This window comes from Tupaia chinensis, unplaced genomic scaffold, assembly GCF_000334495.1.
Source record: "Tupaia chinensis unplaced genomic scaffold, TupChi_1.0 Scaffold144276_1, whole genome shotgun sequence".
In the NCBI taxonomy this organism is placed as follows: Eukaryota; Metazoa; Chordata; class Mammalia; order Scandentia; family Tupaiidae; genus Tupaia; species Tupaia belangeri.
In genome coordinates this window covers 1,046,925-1,065,553 of record NW_006204133.1, presented here as the reverse complement: position 1 = coordinate 1,065,553, position 18,629 = coordinate 1,046,925, and the positions used below count along the sequence as shown (strand labels likewise).

The window sequence follows — 18,629 nt, the reverse complement described above, 5'->3', positions numbered from 1 at the left end:
AATCGGCGCCGGGCGGGGGACCCCCCCAGCGCTGGAGAGGCAGCGGGGGCTGGGCGGCCCGGGCCTCGGAACACGGAGCAGAGCCCCGGCCACGCAGGCCGGGCCTCGCAGGATTCTCCTTTTCATCATAAAGAATTTTACAGGGCCAGCAGGTGGTGTGGTGGTTAAGGGCATTGGACTTCCACATGGATGACTGCAATTCAAGTCCCAGACCTGGCAACTTGCTTTCTCACTCACTCTCTCTCTCTCTCTCACTCTGTCCTTCTCTGGTCAAATTAAAATAAATAAGTAAATAAATAAAGTTAAGTAAAATAATTCTTAAAAAAAAAAAAAGAATTTTACAATGCTGGTCCTGTAGCACAGCAGGTAAGCTGGATCCCACATGGCCATCCACTGTTGGAATCCCAGCTTTGACACCTGAAAAACATGCAGAGTGTGTGTGTGTGTGTGTGTGTGTGTGTGTGTGTGTGTGTATGCCCCAAATCCTGAGAGGATGGAGAAAGCATAATCAGGTGCCAATACCCATGGGAGGGAATGCTGTTTCTCTCTCCCTTTCTCTCTTGGTGGCAAGCACACATGCACCCTTCAGCATTAAAAATAAATAAGTAAAAAGAAGAAGAATTTTACAATAAGAGCTCTGCTGATGCTACTATATCAGAAATCCGGGTGACAGGTTGTATAACACTACAAATGTACTTAATGCCTCTGAATTGTACATGGTTATAACAGTAGCATTATTTTAAGTGTATTTCACCAGCTGACAGAGGAATATAGTGGAAAGAATTTTATCCAAAACAATTAGAACCCCTGGGACGGGAGGTAGCATGAAGGTCAAGGAGGCTGGATCCCACACGACTGACTTTGCAGTTTGAGTCCCAGGTCAGTGGCTTGCAAATTACACTGGGTGCATGTGTGTATATGCCCAAAATCGCGAGAGAAGAGTGAAGGAGAAGGGATTATGGCACGGCTGTCCCCCCCAGGGGACTATTTCTCATTTTCCCTTTCGTTCTCTCTTTCTCCAATGATCACATGTGTGTTATAGCAAAAACAAAACAAAACACAAATTAGAACCCCTACTATGTGGCTATATGCTGAGTGATGGGTTAGGAAGTAGGTGGGGCCTGGGAGAGGAAATGAGTAAACCAACTTCCTGTGGTCCAGGAGCTCCCAGCCTTGCTGGGGAGACAAACATGTAACCTGCTAATTAAGCGCATAATTCTGGTGACACACATTATAATGGACATGTGTACAGCCTGATTTCAGTCAGGTGTGAGGGGCCTCGAGTGCTACACTAAGGAGTTTGGATTTTATCCTGTGGTAATTAGGAGCCATGAATGATTTTAAAGCTGGGTATGACATGAGTAGATTAACTGCAATTCCTAACTTCTTATCACCATGCCTCTGCTTCATGTGGAGTGTGTAAAAGATCAATGGCTGTGACAATTTGTGTGTGTGTTAAGGTTTTGCCATAGGGTGCATGCACTTGCTGGAGAGATAGTAAAAGGGAAAGTGAAAAATCATCCCCCGGGGGATGGCCATTCTGCAATCCCTTCTCTTCCTTTCTCCCCCTGGAATTTTGGGCAAGCATGCACATGTTCATGGAGTACTTTTCAAGCTGCCAGGTCAAACCACAGTTGGCCACATGGGAGTCCAGCCCCTTACCCACTATACCACCTGCTGGCCCGGCCATTTTACTTTTTAAAAGTTGATCCCCTGTAAAGCAGGCTCATATTCAGGTTTCTCTTATTAAATAATAATTTTGCTCAGAAAAGATAGAGTTAACACTGGTTCAAGCTATTGAGAAGACATAGCCCCAGATCTGTCAAGTGCTCTATAAGATGTGTAAACCTGGGGGACCAGCAGTTAGCGTAATGGCTATGTCGCTGGACTCCCATGTAGTCGATTGCAGTTCGAGTCCCAGACCCGGAGGCATAAACTAACGCCAGGCGCGTGCGTGCTCAAGATCTGGAGAGGAGAATGGAGGAGAAGGAATTGTGGTGTGGCCGTCCTCCCCGGGGGGTGATTTCTCGCTTTCTGTCTCTCTGTATCTCTCTGTCTTTCTGGCGAGTGTACAACTTGCCCGATAGGAAAAACCTCTAAAAAAAAAAAAAAAGTGTAAACCTATTGAGACCTTAGAGAGGAACAACTACTCTGGCCTGAGCGTGTCTGGGAAGGTCTCCAGAAGAAAGTGGGCTGGTGGGACGAGCAGGTGGCATAGAGCAGGTGGCATAATGATTATGTTGCTGGACTTCCACTCAGCTGACCTTGGTTTGAGTCTTGGACCTGGAGGCTTAGAACTCACACCGAGCATGTGTATGTGCATACCCAAAATCCTAAAAGGAGAATGGAGGAGAGGGGATTGTGGTGTGGACATCCCCCTGGGGAGGTAATTCCTCACTTTCTGTCTCCCCAGTGAGTGTACACACCCTATAGCAATAAAAATCTCTCTCTCAGAAAAAAAAAAAAAAAAAAAAAGGTGGGCTGGCAAAGAGAAGAAGAGAGGAAGCTGTAACAGACAGAGGAAGGGAGCTTCGGGCAGTAAGGCCAGGAGAGGGCCAGGGCCAGACAGCAGAGAGCTTATGAACCAAGGTGAGGACCCTCACTGCTCAGGGAATGGCCAGTTATCAAGGGCCTTGTTTACAATGATGATGAGGTTTGAGACCAGCAAACGCAGTAATGGTTAGGTCACTGGACTCCCACAGTCCACCATGGTTCGAATCCCAGACTCAGTGGTTAAACTCACACCAGGTGTGTGTGTGTGCATGCCCAGGATCCGGCGAAGAGAATGGAGTAGAAGGGATTGTAGCATGGCCATCCCCCTTGGGGGGTGATTTCTGGCTGGCTGTGTCTCTGTCCCTCTCTGTCTCTCCAGTAAGTGCATGTGCCCTATATAAAAAAATCTCTCTTTAAAACAAGCAAACAAACAAAACCCAGTGATGATAAGGTTTACCAATCTTAACTTTGACAGTAACCATGGTTTGATGGTTTAGGTCACTTTGGTGGCAACGTGGAGGATGGCTAGAGAACGTGTATTCTGCTGTTGTAGGTGGAGTTTCTATAAATGTTATCAGGCCAAGTTGGTCCATAGTGTTGTCTTTTATAAATTTTAAAATTTCCAACTACTTTGTGGATTTTGTCTGTTACTTCTTTCAGTTCTATATTCTCACTTTTTTTTTTATGCACAATACTTCAAGATATTTTATTGGACATGGCTGAGCATTATCTTTCAAATCAGTACGATAAGAACAATATGCTAGTACTTTGCATAAATGCCTCAAAACCTTTTTGGTATTACACGAATGTTATTTTGCCAGAGCAGTTTATTAAGGAATTTTGGTTTGTGAGCTCCAGATATTCTAAAAGATCTTGATATATTCTCTTGACTGATAGCTCCACGCAGCCGGGTACCATGGCCAAAAGCGTGGAAGGTTTACTTGGGACCGGAAGCAACATTTCAAGTCTTTAAATTTACTCTAGACCGTAAAAACAAAATGGAAATCACTATGTATCCCAGCAGGCCTAGTAAAGCATAGGACAAAAGCAAATTAGGGAGTTCGGGCACCCGGCCACGCCCCTTCCCCGAGTTGGCAAGGCAACTGATACCAAAACCAGCCAATTGGCAAGATGCTCACCTGCGGGGGCGGGGATTTGACAAGACCCAATGGTATTCAGGGCAGATGGTTCCAAGGCCCAATGGGCTGAGCGATAGGGCGGGCTTTAGATGAAGGGACGGCGGTGGGAAACATGGCGGCGACTCTGGGACACTCTAGGTGGTGGCAGCGGTGGCGGCGGCGTTTGTCAGCTCGGAATGGGTCAAAGATATTGCTGCTTCTCCTTTTGTTGGGGTCTGGGCAGGGACCTCGGCAAGTCGGGGCGGGTCAAACGTTCGAGTACCTGAAACGGGAGCACTCGCTGTCGAAGCCCTATCAGGGTGAGGCGCCCGGGGCGAGGTGGTCTTGCAGGGGTTGGGCTTCGGGACCTGAGTTCATCCGTGCAGGCGGGGGCTGCGACAGGCTCCCTGGCCCCGAGGAAACTGCCGCCGGTGGCTGGGAATCTCGGGGACTATGCCGCTTTAGGGAGCCACAGGTCCAAAGACAGGGGTCGCCCCCACCATCCCCTGCGCTGGAAGTTTCTAGCAGGTTGAGGGTGGGCTTTGGGATGCCGCTAATCCTGGCGGGGGCAGTTTACGGGGAGCTCGGAGTTGGACTGGGGTGTGGGAAAGAAGGGAACAGAATGGTGAGGAGTCATTGAGGACCGCTGGCAATGAGTTTGGCGGGAGTAAGAAGGTAACATTTTGTTGCCTGTTAGAATATCGGATTTTCTCCATGACAGGAGCTTCAAAACCTAATACCAAGGAGGCTGGATAGTTTTGCTCTGTCTAGGGTTCATAGGCCCCAAGCACAACTGTGGACCAGAAAAACTGACATATTAGCTACAAAGAGGAGAACTTTACTACAAGTCTGTTTCCCACTGAGACTCGGATGGGGGAGTGCAAACAAATAACTCAAAGTACAGGAAAGTAAACACTGTTACTAAGGGTAGTCGTTTACTCTGCAGAGGCATTGAGAACTCCTCTGCTGTAACTCCCTACCGTTAGGGGTTACACAGACAGAGGGTTTTTTTGTTGTTGCTATAGGGCCCTGCCCTTGCCAGAGAGAGGAAAGTGAGGGAGGGACAGTGAGAAATCACCTCCCGGGGGAATCAACCACAGGCAACCCTCTCTCCAGTCTCCTCTAGGGATTTTGGGCATGCACACGCACCCCTTCAAGCCACTGGGTCCAGGGCTCAAACCGCTGGGCTCCAAGGCCTTGACTCCACACCACCTGCTGGCCCCAGAGTTTTAAATGCTTGAGGAGTTTATTGTCTGAGGATACAGGGAGGAGTAGGTTCGCACTTGCATTTGAAGGATCCTTTAAAGAAACAATGCGCTAAAGCTCCAGAGGCCTAAAGGTGAACCTTTTTGGTGTAACTGGGGCAGTTCTTTTCTTTCATGATGTTGAAAGTTTACTCACATATAAAATGAAAAGAAAAGATCTGAGCTGTGGTAGTTGTGGTGTATAGGAAGTGGTAGCTCTGATGGACTTGGAGGTCTTCACCCGAGAGGGCCTCGTGAAAGAGAGCTGTAAGAGTGGTCAGGGTTTAAAATGTATGAGTGCTAGGAGATTGAATGATATGAAAGGGGAGAAAAGAGATGCCTTCAGCTTTTGAAATCTCTGAGGTGGCTTTCCTTTTTTTTAAAAGAGATTTTTGCTATAGGGCTTGTGCCCTTTCCAGAGAGTCAGAAAGTGAGAAATCATCACCCCTGCCCGCCCGTCTCCCCGGGGGTCTGTGGGGGATGGCCATACCACAATCCCTTCTCTCCATTCTTTCAGGATCTTGGGCACGCACACACGCACCCAGCATGATATTCAAGCTGCCAGTTCCGGGACCCGAACCATGGTAGACTGCATGGGAGTCCAGCAATGTAACCCTTACTCTATTTGCTGGTCTCTCTCTCTCTTTTTTGTAAAACCAGGCCACTTTAATGTTTTTGTACAATTTAATAATCTTTGATGACTGCAGACATGTAAGACCAGCTATATTCAGAAACATCCGTCATGATAGTTTTCCAGATGGTGTATCATCTTCAAAAATTACAAGGAGTGGGACCAGCAGTTAGCGTAATGGCTATGTCGCTGGACCCCCATGTAGTTGACCATGGTTCAAGTCCCGGACCCGGCGGCTTAAACTCACGCCGGGCACGTGTGCGTGCGTGCCCAAGATCCCAACGGGAGAATGGAGGAGAAGGGATTGTTGCGTGGCCATACCCTCGGGGGGTGATTTCTCGCTTTCTGTCTCTGTCTCTCTCTGTCTTTCTGGCGAGTGCACGCACCCTATAGCAAAAACCTCTCAAAAAAAAAAAATTACAAGGAGTTATTTGGACTGCTATCAAACCAGTAAAACAGCATTCTAGTGTGCTTGCTGGAGAGACAGAGCGAAAGTGAGAAATCATTTCCCCAGGGGGGATGACCAGGCCAGAATCTTCCATTCTCTTAGGATTTTGAGCACACACACACACATACACCCGGTGCGAGTTTTAACCCTTCGGGTCTGGGACTCAAACCGCAGTGGACTATGTGGCAGTACCATTATGCCATCTGCTGGTTCCCTGAGGTGGTTTTCCTAATGAGTTGGTGTTGAAACCTGTTAACTAATCTGCTTCTTCCCCGTAGGTGTGGGCACAGGTAGTTCCTCACTGTGGAATCTGATGGGCAATGCCATGGTGATGACCCAGTATATCCGCCTTACCCCAGACATGCAGAGTAAACAGGGTGCCTTGTGGAACCGGGTGGTAAGAATCTTTCTCCCTTCTGTCTTGGTGACCTAGAAAGTCATAAAAAGTTTAGCGGTGACATATTGACTTAATTGTGTGTCTGTCCCCAGTATTACACCTTCCATGGGTATCAAGGATGTTTACTTAGGAGATTACTATGACCTTTAAATAAAGAATCAGTTATTTAGGGAAATGCTCTCTTTTGCCCTAATTGTTGAAAAGAATTGACTTTAAATCTGTTTTCTGAAATGTCTTTAGTTCCTGATTGACCTAAGAATATAACTTCTTGGGGTTTAATAACTGAACTGCTGTTCGTTCTACTTTGTAAAGTAGAAGACGCCTTTAAATGTATCTCAGACTTTATCCCAGAATCCCTCCTCTGTTATTTGAGTTTGAAAAGTATTATTTTAAATTTGATTTTCCTGGGAAAGCCACTCTGAGCCGTTGGTCATTTTACGTGTCCTCCAGACCTTTTCTAGCCACCTTGTCTTTCTTGAGGTATGGCGGCAAGAAGTGAACGCGGTGTTCCTGGTGCGGCTGCACTGTGATTTTGTATAAGTGTAAGATGATGCTTGCTTTTCGGTTTTCAGGGCTCTTCCTAAATCTTTTACTGCCGCTTTACTTTTAGGAATGACCTTGGCATCCTTTGATACTCTTGGGTTTCTCCCAAAACAAAGCTAGAACTTTCTTTCACGTGGCTTTTTGCTCATTAGTCATAGATAAGTGAGCCTCAGAAAAGAGGACTGTTTTTTTTCCTCTGTGGCAGAGAATTCTACAGGTGCTGTCTGCACAGGCTGGCCCCTTAACCCAGATTGCAGCTCTGAGCTCGATTTTGGGCAGAGTACAGAGAGTCGTGTTCTGGTAGAACATGCAAAGGGCACTTGAAAGACTTGGGTTCCAGATCTGGCCCTTCTCAGACCCAGCAGCCCCTCAGTTTGCCAATCTGCAGATGAGCTTCAGAATACCTGTTTTACTTGCCCAAGGTTGTCTTGAGAATATGACAGTAGAAATGAAAAATCTTTTGAACATTCACATAGTTGCAGAATATGTGGTGTGGTGTTGTTATATGATACTTGTATCACTGGTGGAGCTCTTAGAGGTTACTAAGTGATTATATCCAAGGCTTGACACAGGGCTGCTCTTTGTTTTTTTTTTTTTTTTTTTTTTTTTTTTGGGTTTTTTTTTTTTGTGGGGGGGCGTGTGTACTCGCCAGACAGACAGACAGAAAGCGAGAAATCACCCCCCAGGGGGGATGGCCACGCCGCAATCCCTTCTCCATTCTCCTCTCGGGATCTTGGGCACGCACACACGCACACGCACCCAGTGTGAGTTTTTAAGCCACCGGGTCCGGGACATGAACCGTGGTCAACTACGTGGAAGTCCAGCCACATAGCCATTACGCTAATTGCTGGTCCCTACAGGGCTGCTCTTGTTAGCTCTCTGTCTCTACTTAACTCTTTTAGCAGAAATTCTGGTCTAGGATCTAGTTCTCCTGCGCTTATTCACATTCTCTATACCTGTATTCTCTGTTATCTGGCTATTAGATGAACTATCTGGCTATTAGAATGAATCGTGTTCAAGTTATTGAATAGCATATATATGTTTGAGCAGTGGTTCTCAGATTTAGTTGTCTGTTGGAGTAGATGCCTCCCCCCCCGCCCCGAGATTCTGATCTAATTGGAATGGGGTGTGGATTGGCCATGGGGATTGTTACAAGCTCCTTAAATGAATCCAGTGCAGCAAATTCTCAGAACCTCTGTTGAACGTGGCCCTGAGCACAGCTTGATAACACTGTGCTGCAGAAGGCCAGGAACCAGTGGCAGACACTTCTTGGCTCACTGAGAGCAACTCCAGCCTTGCCTCCTCCCAGGGGCATTTCAAACCTACTTGCTGGCCTTGCAGTAGCTTCCTGCCCCTGAATTTCTCTCTTGCCCTGAAATCTAAATGAAACAGCAAAGAGATAAGAACCCAGTGATGGAACCAGCAGATGGCATGATGGTTACATTGCTGGACACCCAGGTAGTTGACTACAGTTCAAGTCGTGGACCCGGTGACTTAAAACTCAACGCTGGGCATGTGTGCATGTCAGCCCAAAATCCCAAGAGAACAGAAGAGAAGGGATTGTGGCATGGCCATTTTCCCTCCCCTTGTGGTGATTTCTGATTTTCTGTCTGTCTCTCTGGTAAGCACACGCACCCTATAGCAAAAAAACCCTCTCGAGAGGCCAGCAGATTATGTAATGGTTATGTCACTGGACTCCTACATAGTGAACCACAGTTCGAGTCCCAAATCTGGCAACATAAAACTCATGCCAGGTGCGTGTGCGTGCATGCCCAAGATCCCGAGAGGAGAATGAAGGAGAAGGGATTGTGGCGTGGCTGTCTTCCCTGGGGGAAAATTTTTGAACATACATGCCCTATTGTAAAAATCTCTCTTAAAAAATAAAAATAATAAGAACTCAACAACAAGAACAGGACTGGGTTTATCAGAGGACGGTGATTTATTAGAGATTCAGGGTTCCGTGTTGAATGCAGAAGTGCCAGCCCTCTTTCATTCTGCGCACTCCTAATACTAATGCTTTTGGAAAATATCCCAGTATTAAAAATGAAAACTGAAAATGACAGAGCAAATTGTTACTCAAGAGTCAGAGCAATCCTATTTGGAGAACCTTTGGTTAAACCCAGCCGGTCGGTCTGTTCTTCCTTCCTGTCTTTCTTCACAATGGAGCCTCTCTAAACCAAGTACTCCTGGTTTCTTCTTGAAACTCTTCTGCTGTAGAGAACACTTAACCATCCTCTTGCCTCCTTCTTCATTTTATTTTTCACTCCACTTCATTCTTAGAGAGAGAAGGGAGGGGACAAAGGCTGAGAGACAGGAGGACCCTTCACAGGGTCTGGTCACATCTTGAGCCCCATCCCCCAGCCTGTCAAATTCCGTGTACTCCTGTGCATGCCTGGCGTGTTTCAGGCCGAGCAGGCCGGAGATTCAGACCATGGTTGCCGTGTGGGATCCAGCTTCTCTTTAGTTGTATATTACTGCTGCACTACAGATCTGGCCTTCCTTCTCCATTTTTTATAGAGTTTTGTCACACAGTTCAAAAAAAGAAAATCGTCTGATTAGTGCCCACCTCCTAATGTTTTCCCACCGTGCTGTCCCTGTGGTGGAAGTGGTGGTCTCACCTTGTGTATTTTTTGCTTCTTGGCCATTGGCAGGAGAGTTTAGGGGGCTGCAACATGTCCTTCTCATGGGAACTTTGGCTTACCCCTCCAACTGGCGGAGCGCCAAGTATAGCTAATTAGAGTTGTTTATAGAATCTGCTAATTATTCCTGGAAACCTTTGCATGATGACTTAGCTTTCCTTATTCTTTTGCAATGAAAGCGGCTTTGATCTTTCTTCTGTGAGAGAGCATACAATAAGTATAATTTTGCAAATGAGTATAATTCAGTTTTCTATACTCTGGAGGCTCAGAACCTCTGCTGCATGGATGTAAGCTCACAGTTGTCTAACCTTGCATGCTCTTGGGCTTTTCCAACTCTGGAGGGCTATCCTATTTCTATTGGGAGAGGTTGAAGATAATCTGGAGGCTTTCCTATCTACTCTTTTAAACTGCTGAATGGTTCTATCCATTAAATTTTATAATATGAATACTTAGTGTGTCTTAGATTTTGATTTTAACCTTTAGCCTCGCGTTGCCTGCATTTATGTTTTCCAAGTCTGTAGACTGCTGCTGAGGGCTTGAGAGGTTTTGCATCTCATGCTCCTCATTGATCCCGATGTCTTTTTCCTTTAGCCGTGTTTCCTGAGAGACTGGGAGTTGCAGGTGCACTTTAAAATCCATGGCCAAGGGAAGAAGAATCTGCATGGGGATGGCTTGGCAATCTGGTACACAAAGGATCGGATGCAACCAGGTACTGGGACCCTGGATCAGTGTCGTGTGGGTATGACAGGCCTGCTTTTTCACATGCCCTCTTTTTGCGGAGGGTCCTCCCCCAGAATGCCAGCAGTTGTCCCTCTCCCTTGATGTCTATAGATGAAGACTGGCCTGTTTCTCATCTGTCTAATGGGGTCTGAGTCCTAACAAAGAGCTTGATTCATCCTGGGGCAATTTCTTGTTTTTTAGTTCTTTCTGAGTTTCCCTGTGAAACCACCTGGCCCATTGGCTGGGCAAAAGCACTGGCTCTCCCGAACACCAGCAGCTGGGTGAGCTGATTTCTTCTGGGCATGGACAGCGAATGATCTCAGCACTGCTGAGTCGAGGAAACAGTTTTCTGTTTTTCCTTGTTGTGCAGGAGCATTGCTCCAAGCAGATCACGGGCTCAACCCGATTTGACCTGATCTCTTTTGCAACAAGCAGTGGACTTTGGGAATTCAGTTCTCTCTTGGGGGCAGAGTCTTCACTGAATGTTAGTGAAACAGAATTCTGTAGGGGCACCTTAGCAACCAGTTTGGATCAGGGAGCTGCCATGGTGCTAAACAAGGTTGCCTTCTCTCTTTCCCCTGCCTGCAACAACAAACAGCTACTGGGTGTTTGTTAGAGGCCATGCACTTTGCTGGGAGCTTTTGCCTATGTTCTCTCATCTTAAGAGTGGCCCAGGAGTCATTTGAATTTCACTTTTTCCTCCGTCATAGTGATATATTATTCCTTTATCGACTCTTGGCTTGATTTCACTGTTCATCCTCTGTTCTTTCTCTCTAGGGCCTGTGTTTGGAAACATGGACAAATTTGTGGGGCTGGGAGTATTTGTAGACACCTACCCCAATGAGGAGAAGCAGCAAGAGGTAATGGCGAGTGTCAGTGCTTAGTCAGCAGCACTCACGGCACAGTTCTTTGCCTCAGGAGTGTCGTGTCCGAGGGACAGAGGGCTTAGAAAGCGAGGGGTTCTTCCTCTGCTGATGGGAGTTGCAGGTGCACTTTAAAATCCATGGCCAAGGGAAGAAGAATCTGCATGGGGATGGCTTGGCAATCTGGTACACAAAGGATCGGATGCAACCAGGTACTGGGACCCTGGATCAGTGTCGTGTGGGTATGACAGGCCTGCTTTTTCACATGCCCTCTTTTTGCGGAGGGTCCTCCCCCAGAATGCCAGCAGTTGTCCCTCTCCCTTGATGTCTATAGATGAAGACTGGCCTGTTTCTCATCTGTCTAATGGGGTCTGAGTCCTAACAAAGAGCTTGATTCATCCTGGGGCAATTTCTTGTTTTTTAGTTCTTTCTGAGTTTCCCTGTGAAACCACCTGGCCCATTGGCTGGGCAAAAGCACTGGCTCTCCCGAACACCAGCAGCTGGGTGAGCTGATTTCTTCTGGGCATGGACAGCGAATGATCTCAGCACTGCTGAGTCGAGGAAACAGTTTTCTGTTTTTCCTTGTTGTGCAGGAGCATTGCTCCAAGCAGATCACGGGCTCAACCCGATTTGACCTGATCTCTTTTGCAACAAGCAGTGGACTTTGGGAATTCAGTTCTCTCTTGGGGGCAGAGTCTTCACTGAATGTTAGTGAAACAGAATTCTGTAGGGGCACCTTAGCAACCAGTTTGGATCAGGGAGCTGCCATGGTGCTAAACAAGGTTGCCTTCTCTCTTTCCCCTGCCTGCAACAACAAACAGCTACTGGGTGTTTGTTAGAGGCCATGCACTTTGCTGGGAGCTTTTGCCTATGTTCTCTCATCTTAAGAGTGGCCCAGGAGTCATTTGAATTTCACTTTTTCCTCCGTCATAGTGATATATTATTCCTTTATCGACTCTTGGCTTGATTTCACTGTTCATCCTCTGTTCTTTCTCTCTAGGGCCTGTGTTTGGAAACATGGACAAATTTGTGGGGCTGGGAGTATTTGTAGACACCTACCCCAATGAGGAGAAGCAGCAAGAGGTAATGGCGAGTGTCAGTGCTTAGTCAGCAGCACTCACGGCACAGTTCTTTGCCTCAGGAGTGTCGTGTCCGAGGGACAGAGGGCTTAGAAAGCGAGGGGTTCTTCCTCTGCTGAACCTGAAATGTTGATGTCCTCATCAGTATTTTCTCTAGAGAGAGCTGTTTATGGTTGCGTGGGACTGGGAGTAGCCATCATGAGCGGGGGCTCGTTCTGTCTTGGCACACGTTAGGTAGTCACAGGAACGGAGCACACGTGGCTGGTCGGTGCTTTGGTTGCTAGGCCAGCACCAGGGCAAGCTGAATTGATGCAACGTCGTTCCCCTGACTTCCCGTGCTCTCTTCTGCAGCTTGTTCAGCCTCGCCAGCATCTTTTCCTTCTTCTCAGACCTGACAGCAGTTCTCCTCACCTATTGGAAAAAACTATAAGTGAAAGGGAATTGATGGATTCCCAGCATATTGTTGGAACCCAGTATCTAGTTATTGGCAGATCTTGCCTTTTTTTTTTTTTTTTTGGAGAGGTTTTTGCTATAGGACGTGTGCACTCGCCAGACAGACAGAGAGAGACATAGAGACAGAAAGCGAGAAATCACCCCCCAGGGAGGATGGTCACGCTGCAATCCCTTCTCTTCCATTCTCCTCTCGGGATCTTGGGCACGCACGCACACGCGCCCGGCGTGAGTTTTAAGCCACCGGGTCCGGGACGCGAACTGCAGTCGACTACGTGGGAGTCCAGCGACATAGCCATTACGCTAACTGCTGGTTCCCGGCAGATCTTGCTTTTTATTAGCTGACCTAAGGATTCTTTAGTACCGTCTTATACTGGCAGCGGGTGTGTGCTCTCTGTTCTGTGGCATTGCCCTGTGTGGTAGGAAAATTATGATGGTGGTTTGTGGCTGGGTGTCCTGTATCTAAAGATACCTAATGAGTACCTTTGCTAGACTATCTAGCAAGGGGGACCAGCAGGTGGCATGGTGGTTAGGGCACTGGGCTCCCACACACACGACCATCATTTGAGTCCTGGACCCGGCAGCTTGTTTTCTCACTTTCCCCCTCTCTTTCTGTCTCTTGCATGTGTCCTACAGCAAATTAAAATAATGGTAATAATAATAAATAAATAAATAATAAAAAAAGAGAATATTTAGGAAGGAATACTTGTAGTCAAGGATATTTAGCAGCAAAAGCAGAATTAGGAATGGAGGCACAGGCCACTTTTTTCTCCCCCAAAGACTTACTATGAAAAATTTCAAACTCATAAAAATAATTGCAAAAAATAGTCAAATGCTTATCATCCATGTAGCCCTCCAGTTCGGGGCTGTTAACGTTTCCCACAGAGCTTCACCTTAGAGGCGGTGGGAAGTGAAACCCGAGTTAGCGCCGTTACCTTTTGCTGTTGGTCGGTGGAGCTGTTGCTCCACGCTCCTTCTGTCCCCACTCCCTGCTTCTTTCTTTTACTTTTTTTTTTTCCATTTACCAGAGAGAGACAAAGGGAGAAGAAAGCATCCCCAATGGGCGAGGTCACGCCTTAATCTGGGCTCCTCTTTATTCCACATAAATCAAGTACTTTCTGGGTGCCACACCCTGGGAATTAGTGAGCAAGGCCAACATGGTCCGTGCACTCAGTAGCACTGAGAATGCCTACAGACCTTTGGAGGACACAGATGGAGCGTCTAACCTGGAGCAGGGCAGTGATGGTGGCAGTGCTGAGGCTGCCTTCTTCCAAGAAGTGCTGAGGTCTGCAGGTTAAGGAGCCAATGTTCCATCAGAAGGAAATGCATTTGAGAGAGGAGGCTATGAGTTAGGAAATAAAGGGAGGCTGGAGAGAGATGAGGCTGGGAAAAAGGCAGGGCCAGGCCAGCAGTCTTGCTGTGGTGCACAACCCCCGGAGCCGCTGTTCGTGTTTCTTTAATATTAATGTTCCCAGTTTGGCACGTTAGCTAGCCACTGAGACTGCGCAGTATCTGTTTGAGTGGTTGGTGGTTTGGCCGTTTAGACCAGCACTAGAGCTGCCTGAATGCATGGCTCATTCTTGCTGCGCACGGCCTGGTTCTGCAGGGCTGTGTGCCTGTTGAGTCTGGACTTGATTCTAAGACAGTACATACAGGAAGGATTTTAATGAGGGGAGGATCATGGCCGGATCTGTAGCCAGGCCGAGAAAATAGTGGCAGGTAGAGATGCTTCTGAATAAAAGGTGATGGGCTTCAGGGCTTGGTGAGAGCTTGAAACCTGGCGCTCCATTTCTCCAAGAAGCAGATTGTTCAGACTCCTTAGCTTTCGTCTGCACCATAAGATGTAGTAATCGTGACTTGAGCTGGTAGAACTGATGGGTTTATTTTGTAAGAGGGGGAAAAAGTTAATCTAAAAACCGGGACCAGCAGTTAGCGTAATGGCTATGTTGCTGGACTCTCACGTAGTCGACCACGGTTCAAGTCCCGGACCCAGTGGCTTAAACTCACGCCGGGCGTGTGTGCATGCGTGCCCAAGATCCCGAGAGGAGAATGGAGGAGAAGGGATTGTGGTGTGGCCATCCCTTCTGGGGGGTGATTTCTCACTTTCTGTCTCTCTGTCTCTCTCTTTGTCTCTCTGGCGAGCGCACGTGCCCTATAGCAAAAACCTCTCCCAAAAAAAAAAAAAAAGTTAATCTAAAAACCTAGTTTCGGAGTGTAAAACTTGGGACTTGTTTCCTGGCTTGCTGCTGTGCTTCTCGCCCCCCAACTGCATGTTGCAGTTGCCTGGAGAGGTTTTAAAAGTGCTGACATCTAGGCCCTAGCCCGAGGCTTTAACTCATCTGTCTGAGGTGCAGTCAGGGCACCTTACCTTCTCACAGCTCTCTAGGAGAGTCACAAGAATCATGAATTGAGAACTCCCCAACCATATCCGGTCCTTGTTTCCTTATAAAACTAAATTTTAGAAACTATTTAAAAGGGCCAGCTCCAGGATGAGCAGATGGCATAATGGTTACATTGCTAGACTTTCATGTAGTCTATTGTGGTTTGAGTCCTAGATCCAGTAGCTTAAAACTCAGGCTGGGCGCCTGTGCATGCGTGCCCAAGATCCCAAGAGAAGAAGGGAGGAGAAGGGATTGTGGCATGGCCATTCCCCTAGGGGGTGATTTCTTACTTCCTATCTCTCTGTCTCTCTGGCAAACACATGCGCCCTATAGCAAAAAATCTCTCTCTAAAAAAAAGAAGGGATGGGACCAGCAGTTAGCATGATGGCTATATTGCTGGACTCCCATGTAGCCGACAGCGGTTCGAGTCCCAGACCCGGTGGCTTAAACTCACTCCAGGCACCGGTACATGCGTGCCCAAGATCCTGAGAGGAGAATGGAGAAGGGATTACGGTGTGGCCATACCCCCTGGGGGGTGATTTCTCGCTTTCTATCTCTCTGTCTCTCTCTGTCTTTCTGGCAAGCGCATGCACCCTATAGCAAAAACCTCTCCAAAAAAAATAAAAAAAAGAAGGGCCAGTTCTATGATGGCCTGGTGGTTAAGGCAGCTGGATCCCACATGGCTGAGCACATGGTTTGAATCCCAGCAGCTTAAAAAAAGTGCTGGGCGAGTGTGTGTGTGCCCAAGTCCCTAATGGAGGGAAAGACGGAAGAGAAGGGATTGTAGTGTGACCATTCAGCACTTGGCGTGCTTTCTCTTTCTCTCTGTCTGCTGAGTGCACATGTCCTCTGGTAAAAAAAAAACAAAACCTACTTACTGGAAAAAGACTGAATGTTTCCTCTTAAGATTATGACAAGGATATCTGTTTTTGCTATTCCTGTTCAACATTGTACTAGAGATTCTAGCTAAGGTAGTAAGATGGGAAAATGACATAAAAGCCATCTAGATTAGGAAGGAAGAAGTAAAACCATTTCTATTTGTGGATGACAGGATATAAAAAATTCTTTTTAAAAAAATTTTATTTATTCATTTATTTTAATTTGACCAGAGAGAGACAGAGAGAGAGAGAGATGAGAAAGCAAGCCACCAGGTCCAGGACTTGAACCATGGTTGGCCATGTGGGAGTGTCCAGCATGTTAACCACCACACCACCCGCTGGTCTCTAGGATATAAAAAATTCTAAAGAATCTACACACAAAAGATAAATCAGAAAATAGTAAGATCTTTATCTATCTATCTTGATATGAATAGATAGATAGATATTTTTAGTTTTGACAGAGGGCTCTGCGCTTGCTGGAGAAAGAAAGCGAGAAAGTACCCTTGTAGGGGTGGTCATACCACAATCCCCTCTTCATTTCTTCCTCCTTTTGGGATCTTGGGTGTACGCAGTAGCCAGTGAGTTTCTCAGGCTGCTGGGTCTGGGACTCGATTGTAGTCAGCTATGTAGGATCCAGCTGCCTTAACCACCAGGTCACCAGCTGGCCCCATTTTTATATCTATATACTTGGCAATGAATAGTCCAAAAATAAAATTAAGAAAACACTATTATTAAGGGGCTAGCAGGTGGCATGGTGTTTTAAGGGCGCTGGACTCCCACATGGCTGACCACAGTTCAAGTCCTGGACCTGGCAGATTGCTTTCTCACCCCCCCCCAATCTCTCTCTCACTCTGTTCCTCTCTGGTCAGATTAAAAATAAATAAATAAATAAAGTTAAATAAAAAATAATTCTTAAAAAAAGGAGTAAAAAAATAAAGAAATTACCAGGGCCAGCAGGTCACGTGGTGGTTATTTGAGTCCCAGATCTGTTGGCTTGCTTTCTCACTTTTCCTCTCTCTGTTTCTCTCTCTCTGGTGAATGTGTGTGCCCAATAGCAAATTAAAAAGAAGAATAAATAAAATGAAGTAATTCTTTTAAACAATTACTTAGAAATTCTAAGAAAAAGAATAATGACAATTACAAAATATCATTGAAAGAAATTAAAGAAGACCTAGGTAAATGGGAAGACATTTAAATGGCAATAGTCCCCACAGTTTAACCGGCATTTCTGCAGAAATGGATAAGCTGATCCTAAAATCCATGTGGAAAATTAGTGGACTAAAAATAGCCTTGAAAAATGATCTTGTTCCCATCCCAATATATGCAGTATGTATATATTTTTAACAGACTTTATGTTTTTCCATCTCTCAAATGTTTCCTCCCCTTACATCTCACATCCACCCTACACACCCACTCTGTACCTCACTAAAAAACTAAATAAAACTAACTAAATAAATAATAAAAAGAAAGAAAAAAATAATCTTGAAAAGAAGAGTGAAGTTGGAGAGCTCACACTTCCTAATTTAAAAATTATTTTAGGGCCAGTCTGCGGCACAGTGGTTAAGGGAGCTGGATCTCACATGGCCGACCACAGTTTGAATCTCAGCCCCAGCAGCTTGAAAAACATGCAAGCACATGTGTGTGCATGCCCCAAATCCTGAACGGATGGAAGAAGAGAAGAGAAAGGATTGTAGCATGACCACATTTTATGAGAGGTGCTTTCTTTCTTTCTTTTTTGCTTTTAAGTTAATTTATTATTATCATTTTATGCATTCACTCACTGAGAGGTACTTTTTTCTCTGTCATTTTCTCTCTGTCTGACAAACACAAAAAAACAAACCAACCCGCGAAACCTCAGTAATAAAGATAGTGAGCGGCCAGCCAGCGTCGTAGCGGTTAAGGTGGCTGGATCCCACATGACTGACTACATGGTTCAGGTTCCAGACCTGATGGCGTAAAACACGGGGTGGCGGCAGGTGGCGTGGTGGTTAAGGGCAGTGGACTCCCACATGGCTGACCGTGGTTTGAGTCCTGGACCTGGTGGCTTGTTTTCTCACTTTCCTTCTCTTGCTCTTTCTGTCTCTCTCTGGTCAAATTAAAATAAATAAAATTAAATAAAATAATTCTCTAAAAATAATACAAAACAAAATACACACAGAGAGTATGTGTGTACCCCAGATCCCAAGAAGAAGACAATGGAGAAAAAGGAATTGCGGTATGGCCATCTCCCGGGGGGAGTGGGAGGGCGATTTCTTACTCTCCTTTTCTCTCTCCCGGTGAGTGTATGCACCCTATAGCAAAACTTAAAAAATAAAAGAAGACTGCATGCTACTGGCATGAGGATAAACATATCACAGAATAGAATTGACAGCCCAGAAATATCTTTTTCTTTTATTTATTTATTTATTTTTAGTTTTTTGTCTTGCTATAAGGCACATGTGCTCACTGGAAAAGGAGAGAAGGGAGAAATCACTTCCCAGGGAGAGTAGCTATGCTGCAATCCCTTCTCTTCCATTTTCCTCTTAGGATTTTGGACTTGCACATACATTTGCCTGGCTTGATTTTCAAGCTGCAAGTCCAGGACTTGAACAGCAAAGTTGGCCATGTGCAATCAGCCACCTTAACCTCCATGCCACCTGCTGGCTCTCAATTGATTTTTTTTTTTTTTTTTGGGAGGTTTTCACTATAGGGCACGTGCGCTTGCCAGACAGACAGAGAGAGACAGAGAGACAGAAAGTGAGAAAT

At 46.2% G+C, this 18,629-nt stretch overlaps 1 protein-coding gene across 6 annotated transcripts in view; it reads left to right on the top strand.

Moving 5' to 3' along the window:
• The first annotated feature begins 3,707 nt into the window (after nucleotides 1-3,707).
• The window catches only part of LMAN2L (lectin, mannose binding 2 like), a 35,366-nt gene continuing 20,444 nt past the window's right edge, over nucleotides 3,708-18,629 (top strand). For 3 of the 6 annotated variants that reach the window (XM_027767502.1, XM_014583442.2, XM_014583441.2), the window contains exons 1-5: nucleotides 3,709-3,931; nucleotides 6,213-6,331; nucleotides 10,105-10,134; nucleotides 11,221-11,308; nucleotides 12,097-12,179. In XM_027767502.1, the coding sequence (XP_027623303.1) occupies nucleotides 3,745-3,931; nucleotides 6,213-6,331; nucleotides 10,105-10,134; nucleotides 11,221-11,308; nucleotides 12,097-12,179 (507 nt within the window). In that variant the 5' untranslated portion in view covers nucleotides 3,709-3,744. Of the gene's footprint in view, nucleotides 3,932-6,212; nucleotides 6,332-10,103; nucleotides 10,223-11,010; nucleotides 11,094-11,220; nucleotides 11,309-12,096; nucleotides 12,180-18,629 lie in introns of those variants that run through there. The other 3 variants (XM_027767501.1, XM_006166564.3, XM_027767503.1) reach the window with 3 other exon arrangements.